General features: G+C 42.4%; 1 protein-coding gene across 1 annotated transcript in view; it reads left to right on the top strand.

Moving 5' to 3' along the window:
* Nucleotides 1-2,592: 2,592 nt before the first annotated feature.
* sardh (sarcosine dehydrogenase) overlaps nt 2,593-12,461 on the top strand; it is a 157,042-nt gene continuing 147,173 nt past the window's right edge. Inside the window, exons 1-4 of the mRNA XM_046369512.1 lie at nt 2,593-2,894; nt 6,341-6,495; nt 10,013-10,190; nt 10,853-11,031. Of these exons, the coding sequence (XP_046225468.1) occupies nt 6,346-6,495; nt 10,013-10,190; nt 10,853-11,031 (507 nt within the window). The 5' untranslated portion in view covers nt 2,593-2,894; nt 6,341-6,345. The remainder of the gene's footprint in view (nt 2,895-6,340; nt 6,496-10,012; nt 10,191-10,852; nt 11,032-12,461) is intronic.

Here is a 12,461-nt window from a genome sequence, read left to right as displayed (position 1 = left end):
TTACATACTGTTTTACCCACTTCATATGTATATATTGTATTATAGTCCAGGCCTATCCTATATAACTACTGCCGTACACACCTTTTCAATTAATTTAGTGCCCATAATGTCTATACACACCATCATATAGGTTACTTTTATATTTATATTCTGGACTCTGACATTGCTTGGTCTAATTTTGGGATTTGCATGTGTTGTTTTGTATGGTCAGGTATTACTGCACTTGTTGGAACTAGAAACATAAGCATTTTGCTACACCTGCAATAACATATGCTAAATACTGTATGTGTACTCGACCAATAACATTGCATTTGATTTATTTCTATTTGATATTCACAACTCTGGAGGGTACACACCTTGAGGAACATCTCCCAATAATCTCCCGTATTCACAATACTGGTGTACTAAATACAATACACTATAGCCTACACCTTTAGCCTACACAAGAGGTAATACAATGCACAATACACTATAGTCTACACAAAGCAGGTAATACAATGCACACTACACTATACCCTACACAATACAGGTAATATAATACACTATAGCCCATACCTTTAGCCTACACAATACAGGTAATACAATACACTATAGCCTACACCTTTAGCCTACACAGTAGAAGGTAATACAATGCACAATACACTATGGCCTACACCTTAACCTACACAATACAGGTAATACAATGCACTATAGCCTACACATTACAGGTAATACGATGCACAGTACACTATAGCCTACACAAAACAGGTAATACAATACACTATAGCCAATACACAACAGGTAATACAATGCACAATAGATGATAGCCTACACAAAACAGGTAACACAATAAACAATAAACTATAGCCCACACAAGTACACAAGACAGGTAATACAATAGACAATACACTATAGCCTATACAATACAGGTAATACAATATTTCCATTAGTTCTATTAGTTCCATTAGTTCTATACGTCCCTAGGTCTTAGCATATTCAGCCATTTTGTTATGATTATTCAGTCATGTTATGAGAGTGGCTGATGGTTTGGTCCGGGCTTTGCATGATTTGGTCCAGGCTCTGAGAAGAGGAGGGGAGAAGAAACAGCTGTGGCCCCTGCTGGGGGCTTCTCCTGCCATGTGCAGGGTTAACCCCATCTCTCATCAACCACACACACACTGCTCTGCTCTGCCTAGCAAAATTTGTTTTAATTAAAAATATATAAATATATATATATATGTTTTATGGTCACATGCAGTGAAATGTGCTGTTTTACAGGGTCAGCCATATTAGTACAGCGCCGCTGGAGCAAATTATGGTTAAGAGCCTTGCTCAAGGGCACATCAACAGATTTTCACCTTGTAGGCCAGGTATTAAAACCAGCAACATTTCAGTTACTGGCCCAACACTCTAATCTTAGGCTACATGACACTAGGGGAATAGAGATCACATGCATCCCTCCAGGGGTGTATTCATTTGGCCAATTCTGGTGCAAAACGTTTTCCTTAAACTTATTTTTTTTAACGAAACGGGGAGGGACCTACCTGAATTTGTCCAAAAGAAACTCGTCGTTTTGCTCTGTTTGCTTCCGTTTGGTTCATAAACGGTTTTTGTAATGAATACACCCCAGGAGCCACAAATTATCCTGGCTCAAAACAATCAACCTTTATTTTTAGACGGTTACTTAGATGGTCAAATAAGGTGTACAAAATGTTAAGTGTATTTAAGTGACAACTATATATTTCAAGATAGGCGCTAAAAGGCAAATATGAATGAAAAAGCTGGTTGAAATAATGCAAAAGTGTTTCAGCAGTTGGTGCTCTCAGCGGACAACATTGTAGCTTCATCCTTACTTCTTGTCATCGAATGTTTCAGTGCTGATTACCCAATATTCTCCTCCTGAAGTTCTCTGTGATGAACTAGCCTCTACTGAGATATTAGAGAAACGAGACAGGAATCCCATTGCAATGAATGACGAGCATATAACGCTTCACCCAGCAGACTGTAGAATCGCTTTCAATCCCTTTTCAAAATCAGTCGAAAATAAAATATTTGTAATGTTGAACTTGTTATTGACGAAATTCATGCTAATGTTGGGGGTTTGAGCTAACGCCCAATTGAGTATGGTTACATACACAAAATAATGTGATTATTGTAGATAGTCTGATTAATATAATAGTTCGATGAAAACGTTTTAGATGCTTTGCAAGAACGATTTCCCTAATAATCCTGTTTACATGGTCACATTTTATTAGAGTGCCTGATGGCACTCTAATAAAATGCAGAAAATAAACGTTCTACTACAGCGACCATGTTATTTTTGGAAGTATATCTGATTTTGAGTTCGGACATATAAAGTTAGTATGTGAAAAGTACTTCATACACGGGTTCCAAACTCACTCCACTCATGCTAGAGGCTCACCGAGCTGCAAATATATGATAGAACGCTCCTTTAGGATCTCGCTAGCTCGTGCTTGGCTCTGCCAACTTCCTCTTTCTTCCGGTCACTATGATTAATTTGCTCCCATTGGAAACGACAGGCAGTGGTCTATCTTGGGTTAGTTCTAAAAACTCTTTGTTATAACAAGGCGACACTCAATTTGAACCCCTCCTCCACATTTACTGTATTGGTTGAACAGTGCGGAAGACGATCTCCTCGAAAGTTTTTTATTCTCCTCATCGTCAGTACGGAGTGGATCTAGTTCCAGGCGTTTATTTTACGCCTGCTTCGTTTTAGGTTAGGAATGATCAAACTGCTGCTGCCAGCGATAACCACACTTTGAGCTCGGGGTCAGACACCACACGGCCATTTTCGAGTGAGCTTCATATAAACGGTCTCCGGCTGTATGCTTTCCCCCTGTTATTGCATTTTTGGGGGTCAACTTTAATCAAGAACAGAAGCGTATAGGAGCGAAGTAAGTGTTTGCGTGTAGGGGAGCACACAAAACAGTTAACTAACTTTATATTACACAACGGGTGGGTCTAATCCTTGATCCTGGATGCAGTTGAAATGCCTATTGTCCTCTTCGATTTGACTGGGTAATCAATTGTCATATCAACCAAACTAGACAATTTGTTAACTTGGTCTCCAGTGTAAAACGCATCTAGACATATTCTCCCATTTATTTTAGACTAGCACTTGGCTTTCAATAGCGGAGATTTGTATAAACAAATGTCGAATGTTTCATTGGCATGACACGGAGTATAAAGGAAAACCTGTATCCGATTTCAGGCTATCAAATTCAGCCAACATTGGTAAAAATATTTACTGTTTATTTGCGAAGGCCTATGTGGCTAATAACACATCAAACTCAAGTGGAACATTTTCACTAGGCTATTCCATTTAGACAAAAGTGAATGTTGTTTCTGTGGATGCACGATGCAGTGCTACAGGTTCTCCCATTAGAGCCCAGGTCAAGTATTGGTAGCTGCCCTCTGTTTAAACCAAAAATGATTTAAAGTGCATTTAAAACGCAACACACTTTACAGTAAAAAAAACAACAACATTAAGGAGATTTATTTCACCTTTATATGTATGATGGCTGTGATGTCACTACTGTTAATAATAATAATAATATATGCCATTTAGCAGACGCTTTTATCCAAAGCGACTTACAGTCATGTGTGCATACATTCTACGTATGGGTGGTCCCGGGGATCGAACCCACTACCCTGGCGTTACAAGCGCCATGCTCTACCAACTGAGCTACAGAAGGACCATTGCAAAGCGTGATCATCGCAGCACCTTGTGCTGGGGACAATAAAAGGCCACTCGTTTTGTCATAAAACAAAATGCCACAGATGTCTAAAGTTTTGCGGGAGCTTGCCATTGGCATGCTGACTGCAGGAATGTCCACCAGAGCTGTTGCCAGATAATTGAATGTTAATTTCTCTACCATAAGCCACCTCCAACGTCATTTTAGAGAAGTTGGTAGTACGTCCAACCGGCCTCACAACTGCAGACAATGTGTAACCACGCCAGCCCAGGACCGCCACATCTGGTTTCTTCACCTGTGGGATGGTCTGAGACCAGCTACCCGGAGAGCTGATGAAACTGTGGGTTTGCACAAAAGAAAGAATTTATGAAGAAACTGTCTCGGGGAAACTCATCTGCATGCTTTTCGTCCTCACCAGGGTCTTGACCTGAATACAGTTCGGCGTCGTAACCAACTTCATTGGGCAAATGCTCACCTTCGATGGCCACTGGCATGCTGGAGAAGTGTGCTCTTCACAGCTGAATCCCAGTTTCAACTGTACCGGGCAGACGGCATGTATGGCATCGTGTGGGCAAGCGATTTGCTGATGTCAACTTTGTGAACAGAGTGTTCCGAGGGGGTGGGGTTATGGTATGGGCGGGCATAAACTACGGACAACGAACACAATTGCATTTTATCGATGGCAATTTGAATGCATAGAGATACCGTGATGAAACCCTGAGGCCTATTGTCGTGCCAGTCATCCGCTGCCATCGCTTTATGTTTCAGCATGCTAATGCACGGCCCCATGTTGGCAGGATCTGTACACAATTCCCTGAAAATGTCCTAGTTCTTCCATGGCCTGCATACTCACCAGACATGTCACCCATTGAGCATGTTTGGGATGCTCTTGGTCGACGTGGACGAAAGTGTGTTCCACTTCATGCCAATATCCAGAAACTTCGCACAGCTATCGAAGAGGAATGGGACAACATTCCACAGGCCACAATCAACAGCCTGATCAACTATGTGAAGGAGATGTCTCACTGCATGAGGCAAATGGTGGTCACACCAGATACTGACTGGTTCTCTGATCCACGCCCTTATCTTTTTTTTAAGGTATCTGACCAACAGATGCATATATGTATTCCCAGTCATGTGAAATCCATAGATTAGGGCCCAATGAATGAATTTCAATTGACTGATTTCCTTATATGAGCTGTAACTCAGTAAACTCTTTTGAAGTTGTTGCATGTTGCGTTTTATGATTAGTGTAATTGGTATGAGCTTTAAAATATTTTCCATGTGGGTTTTTTTGTAACAGAATGACAAGACACTAGGTAATATTTCTTAAATTTACAAAAGGCAAAACTAAATGTATAAATGTTTTAGTTGGCAGGGGTCTTTACTTCAACATTATTGTGCAATACCTTTTAAAAAACTTTTTGTGCTAGACGTTTTCCAAGACCCCTTTTCCATCTGTTTGACCAGAAATCAAAGCGTTTCATTATTTCACATTTTTAGGATGGAAAATATAGATATGCCTTCATTTCTAAAAAATAAAAAAAATATATAGTCTCTTGGCTCCCAGTAATATATTTTTTGGCCAAGGTCTCGATTTTCAGAGTTTGGTGGATGTGTAACTTGGTTGGGTAATAGAAGATATGGGAATCGTTAAGCCCCCCCCCCCCCTTTCCTGTCTGTCAGTCAATGGTGGTTTTGGTCGATGTCTCAGTCTCATGTAACCAGATAAGGATGTCTCTGAATTGAGGAAGCACCCCTTACCTCTCTGATTCAGAGGGGTTGGGGTAAATGTGGAAGACACATTTCCGTTCTACAACTGACTAGGTATCACCCTTTCCCTTTCACTAGCTGTAAGTCTGACATAAGAGATTTTTCTATGGCTGAAAGGTTCGTTGACATCGAGTATTGAGGATGCATTAAAAAACGGCATCCTATTCCCTACATCGTGCACTACTTTTGACCAGAGCCGTATGGAACCCTTGTCAAAAGTAGTACACTACATAGTGAATATGGTGACACTCGGGATAAAGAATAGCACTTTTTCTTCCCAAATGTGGGTAGTCAATGCCATGCAGCACAAAGAGAATCGGTGAAATGGCTTTGGTCCGTGACGTTTGTTTTACATGCTGTGCCTCACATCGAGACTCGCGTGATGGTTGTCATGGCACAAGGTTCAGGTGCAGGTTCCGGCTCAGGTTGGCTCTGTGGTATACGAGTCAGACATCTGTATTGTCTTGCACGGATGACTAGGACTCGCACACTGTTGCTCCACCATTCCTGCAATAGAGTGTGTGGGTCCTATTCATCTCCCTATTAGTTTTCCATAGCCTAGAACGACCCCCTAAAGCACAGGCGTCAAACTCATTCCGCGGAAGGCCGAGTGTCTGCGGGTTTTTTGCTTTTCCCTTGTACTTGATTTGAATTAGTCACTAATTAGTAAGGAACTTCCCACACCTGGTTGTCTAGGGTTTAATTGAAAGGGGAAAAAACAAAAACCTGCAGACACTAGGCCCCTCCATGGGATAAGTTTGACACCTTAAAGGGATGTGATTTTTGACTATATTTGACTGTCTGCAGGAGGCATAGTCCTGGTAGCTGTGTAGCCAGGCCAGAATCAGACCGATATGTGTCTCTGTGTGCAGGGGCCATGGCCTTCCTGGGGACAGCAGTGCGGAAGGTGGCTAGCTGCCGTCCGGCCCTCTCCCCGCTGTGCCGCTCTGCCACCACCTCCCGCCTCTACAGCTCCAGTTCAGAGCCCACCACGGAGAAGAGCGTCCCCTACGAGAACGTACTCAAGGTCTGTGTGATGGTTTTTGTGTCATCCTCTATGGTTACTGTCTACAAAAAAATCCTCAGAAACCGTACTCTTTTCAGATGATGATAACACTCTGACCTGAGTGGGCGGTGCAGTATCCAGATGCACATTTCCAAGCGCTCTGATTGGTTTGGAATGGCAGCACTATGATTTTTGAGTGACCACTAAGTTAGACTGAGCAGCCAAACTAATAGCATTGCAGTTCTTCACAAACCGGTGCACCTACTACCGTACCCCGTTCAAAGGCACTTAAATCTTTTGTCTTGCCCATTGAATGGCGCACACATACACAGTCCCTGTCTCGATAGTCTCAAGGCTTAAAAATCCTTCTGAAACTTGTGTCCTCCAGAGGTTGACAGATGAATTGGAATGGCAATTAATTAGGGTCGATTTCAAGTTTTCATAACAATCGGCATTATTGGACACCGATCATGACCGATTACATTGCACTCCACGAGGAGACTGCGTGGCAGGCTGACTACCTGTTATGCGAGTGCAGCAAGGAGCCAAGGTAAGGTGCTAGCTAGCATTAAACCTATCTTAACATAATCACAAGTTAACTACACATGGTTGATGATATTACTAGTTTATTTAGCTTGTCTTGTGTTGAATATAATCGATGCGGTGCTTGTTAATTTATAATTGAATCATAACCTACTTCGCCAAAGGGGTGATTTAACAAGAGCTTTTGCGAGAGAAAAAAATCAGTCATTGCACCAATGTGTACCTAACCATAAGCATCAACACCTTTCTTAAAATCAATACACAAGTATATATTATTAAATGTGCCTATTTTGTTAATATTGCCTGCTAACATGAATTTCTTTTAACTAGGGAAATTGTGTCACTTCTCTTGTGTTCTGTGCAACAGAGTCAGGGTATATGCAGCAGTTTGGGCCGCCTGGCTCGTTGTGAACTATGAAGACTATTTGTTCTTAACAAAGACAGCCAACTTCGCCAAACAAGGGATGATCTAACAAAAGCGCATTTGCGAAAAAAGCACAATCGTTGCATGAATGTACCTAACCATAAACATCAATGCTTTTCTTAAAATCAATACACAGAAGTGTATTTTTTTAAACCTGCATAAAATAAATCCAGGTTATCAGGCAATATTAAACTAGGGAAATTGTCACATCTCTTGAGTTCATTCCACGCAGAGTCAGGGTATATGCAACAGTTTGGGCCGCCTGGCTCGTTGCAAACTAATTTGCCATAATTTTACGTAATTATGACATAACATTGAAGGTTGTGCAATGTAACAGGAATATTTATACGTATGGATACCACCTGTTAGATAAAATACAGAACGGTTCCGTATTTCAAATCAAATGTATTTATATAGCCCTTCGTACATCAGCTGATGTCTCAAAGTGCTGTACAGAAACCCAGCCTAAAACCCCAAACAGCAAGCAATGCAGGTGTAGAAGCACGGTGGCTAGGAAAAACTCCATAGAAAAGCCAAAACCTAGGAAGAAACCTAGAGAGGAACCAGGCTATGTGGGGTGGCCAGTCCTCTTCTGGCTGTGCCGGGTGGAGATTATAACAGAACATGGCCAAGATGTTCAAATGTTCATAAATGACCAGCATGGTCAAATAATAATAAGGCAGAACAGTTGAAACTGGAGCAGCAGCACGGCCAAGTGGACTGGGGACAGCAAGGAGTCATCATGTCAGGTAGTCCTGAGGCATGGTCCTAGGGCTCAGGTCCTCTGAGAGAGAAAGAAAGAGATAATTAGAGAGAGCACACTTAAATTCACACAGGACACCGAATAGGACAGGAGAAGTACTCCAGATATAAAACTGACCCTAGCCCCCCGACACAAACTACTGCAGCATAAATACTGTATTTCACTGAAAGAATAAACGTTTTGTTTTTGAAATGATAGTTTCCGGATTTGACCATATTAATGACCTAAGGCTCGTATTTCTGTGTGTTATTATGTTATAATTAAATCTATGATTTGATAGAGCAGTCTGACTGAGTTGTGGTAGGCAGCAGCAGGCTCGTAAACATTCATTCAAACAGCACTTTTGTGTATTTGCCAGGAGCTCTTCACTGTGCTTCAAGCATTGAGCTGTTTATGACTTCAAGCCTATCAACTCCCGAGATTAGGCTAGTGTAACCGATGTGAAATGGCTAGCTAGTTAGCGGGGCGTGCGCTAATAGCGTTTCAATCGGTGACGTCACTCGTTCTGAGACCTTAAAGTAGTTGTTCCCCTTGCTCTGCAAGGGCCGCGGCTTTTGTGGAGCGATGGGTAATGCTGCTTCGAGGGTGGCTGTTGTCGATGTGTTCCTGGTTCGAGCCCAGGTAGGAGCGAGGAGAGGGCTGGAAGCTATACTGTTACATTGGCAATACTAAAGTGCCTATAAGAACATCCAAAAGTCAAAGGTATATTAAATACAAATGGTATAGAGGGAAATAGTCCTATAATTCCTATAATAACTACAACCTAAAACCTCTTACCTTGGAATAATGAAGACTCATGTTAAAAGGAACCACCAGCTTTCATATGTTCTGAGAAAGGAACTTAAACTTGAGCTTTTTTTACATGGCACATATTGCACTTTTACTTTCTTCTCCAACACTTTGTTTTTGCATTATTTAAACCAAATTGAACATGTTTCATTATACATTTGACTCTAAATTGATTTTATTGATGTATTATACTAAGTTAAAACAAGTGTTCATTCAGTATTGTTGTAATTGTCATTATTACAAATAAATATATATATTTTTAGGCCATCCAATAATCGGTATCGGCGTTGAAAAATCATAATCGTTCGACGTCTAGTCTCCTCCTCATCTACACTGATTGAAGTGGATTTAACAAGAGACATCTATAAGGGATCAGCATTAACTTGGATTTACCTTGTGTTCACTTTGTCAGTCTGTCATGGAAAGAGCAGGTGTTCTTAAGGTTTTCTATACACGGTGTATAGCGTTTTATTTATGTACGTTGCAAGGCCGTCATTGTAAATAAGTATTTGTTCTTAATTGACTAGCCTGGTTAAATAAATACATAAGTTAAATGAGGACCACAATAGTAATGTCTCGAACGTATGTGTTTACAGCTTCTGCCCCAAGCATTCGAGTCCTGAACATCTAATCAAATGGCTACCCAGACTATTTCCATTGCCCCCCCCCCTATGCTGATGCTACTCTGTTATTATCTATGCGTAGTCACTTTACCCCTACCTACATGTACATATTACCTCAACTAACCGGTGCCCATTGACTCTGTACCGGTACTCCCTGTATATAGCCTCGCTGTTATTTTACTGCTGCTCTTTAATGAGTTATTTATTTTTTACTTAACACTTATTTTTCAGTAAGCATTTCACTGTAAGGTCTACACAAGTGCCAAATAACAATCTGTTGCTTGTAAAAATCAAAAAAATCAAAATGTCATTAAAAATAAAAAATCTAATAAGGAATGTAGTTTTACTATGTGTGCCTTTAAAAAACAACAACTATTTAAACAAATCTCATGGTAGGTGGAGGAGGGTGGCAGTGGGCCTACCAAGCCCCTTCCCAAGTCAGCAGAGGCTGTGGTAATCGGAGGGGGAAGCCTGGGATGCCAGACAGTCTACCACCTAGCCAAGATGGGCATGACCAACGTGGTGCTGCTGGAGAGAGACCGACTGACCGCCGGAACCACCTGGCACACAGCAGGTAGGTAGTACCCACCTAACAACCCAGAAGCCTATCCGGGCTGTGGCTTTTTCTACTATGGATTCATTCATGTGTAGGGTTGATTTGTAAATGGATCCGTAATGTATATCAGTGTTGTTTTAAATCCTGGTCCTGGGGACCCAAAGGGTAATATGGAGGATGCATTCAAGGTAATGTCACATTAAATGCAGATAGAAAAATAAATGCATAATGATGACCACTTTACCATGCTTACAGATTTATTTTTCCACTTTTGTTTACTTGACCTAAATTGCATACTCTATGAAAATGACCATAGAGCATGGTTTATAGCCTCTGGGGGGTGGTGACAGGGGCATTCTTATGACATTGCCAGCTGAAAATTTGAGCTCAATTTCCAAAAAGACAAGTTCTGTAGCTTTTGTGTGATATGCCACCGATATTGAAGCACTGCGGACCCGGGACTGGGTCCAAAACAACCACGCAGTTTAACAGGTTTTAAAGGAGAAAAATATAACCTCTGGGATTGTTAAAGGGGAGTCTAATTGGCCAGGAAACACATTTACTTACATATTAGTCCCCCCCCCTCTCTCTGTCTTAGGTTTTTTCTCTCCCTTTTGATCTCTTTCGCTCTCCTGCTCCCTCACTAATCGTCCCTGTCTCTTGTGGTGTCTCTGTCCCAGGTCTGCTGTGGCAGCTGAGGCCCAGTGATGTGGAGGTGGAGTTGCTAGCCCACACCAGACAGGTGATCAGCCATGACCTGGAGCAAGAGACCGGTCTAGAGACTGGCTGGATCCAGAACGGAGGCCTCTTCATCGCGTCCAACAAGCAGAGGCTGGATGAGTACAAACGTCTCATGTCGGTACGCTCAATACAGGACCAGACTACACTGGACTGGGGACTTAGGTTAGACTAGTTTGGGTAGAGGTTGTCACTCTCTAACAAGCAGAGGCTGGACGAGTACAAACTCCTCACGTCGGTACGTATTATAGACTGGGCCCTGCTGCTCCAGACTAGACTGGACTCAACTGAGTGAACTTGTATAACTTGTTGGGGTAGAGGCTGGGTACTGTACCTATGGGCCTTACCGGGCCAGACTAGACTGAGTCACCTACCTCTCCAGTGAATTCAGCACATAGGCCAGAGGTAACTTGTAGTGTGGGTGTGAGATGAAATGCCCAGCTTGATTTGATTAGGATCCCCTTTAGCCGAGGCCAATGGCGACAGCTAGTCTTACTGGGGTTCGACATGTATAGTGAAAAAGACATTAGACAAAAGGCTTTACAATTTGCGTACATTTAAAAACTGTATGCGCTTTGCATACATTTAAAAACATTGTATGTGTGCATCTATCAGTTACACATGTCGGCGCATACAGACAACGAGTAGGGCACATGGGGAAGAGGTTGCTTTATTTGTTTTTTGAAACCAGGTTTGCTGTTCACTTGTACTCATGGCCCTGTAAAATACTGTAGGTGTCCTTGAATTTGTTCTGGACCTGGGCACTGTGAAAAACCCTTGGTGGCATGTCTGGTGGGGTAAAGGGTGTGTCTGTAAGTTGACTATGGGAACAGTTTAGAATATCCAACACTTTTGTTAATGATTCTTATAAAAACAAGCAATGAAGCACCCAGTCAGTCTTTCCTCAACTCTTAGCCAAGAGAGTTTGGCATGCATAGTATTTATATCAGCCCGCTGATTACAACGAAGAGCAAGACGTGCCGCTCTGTTCTGGGCCAGCTGCAGCTTACTTCAGCAGTACTGTATCATTTTAATCATTTTAGTCAATAAGATTCTTGCTACGTAGCTTAACTTTCTGAACATTCGAGACGTGTAGTCCACTTGTCATTCCAATCTCCTTTGCATTAGCGTAGCCTCTTCTGTAGCCTGTCAACTATGTGTCGGTTTATCCCTGTTCTCTCCTCTCTGCACAGACCATACAAACGCTCCTCACCGCGTGGCCGCGGCCACCCTACTCTGGTGGTCCCAGCGCGCACGACCCACGTGGAGTTCCAGGTATCCGGTAGCCTCTGGAACTGCCAATCTGCGGTCAACAAGGCAGAGTTCATCTCAGCCCATGCCTCCCTCCAGTCCCTCGACTTCTTGGCCCTGACGGAAACATGGATCACCACAGACAACACTGCTACTCCTACTGCTCTCTCTTCGTCCGCCCACGTGTTCTCGCACACCCCGAGAGCGTCTGGTCAGCGGGGTGGTGGCACCGGGATCCTCATCTCTCCCAAGTGGTCATTCTCTCTTTCTCCCCTTACCCATCTGTCTATCGCCTCCTTT

This window comes from Oncorhynchus gorbuscha, linkage group LG11 (genome assembly GCF_021184085.1).
Source record: "Oncorhynchus gorbuscha isolate QuinsamMale2020 ecotype Even-year linkage group LG11, OgorEven_v1.0, whole genome shotgun sequence".
NCBI lineage: Eukaryota > Metazoa > Chordata > Actinopteri > Salmoniformes > Salmonidae > Oncorhynchus > Oncorhynchus gorbuscha.
This window is presented reverse-complemented; position numbering and strand designations above follow the sequence as displayed.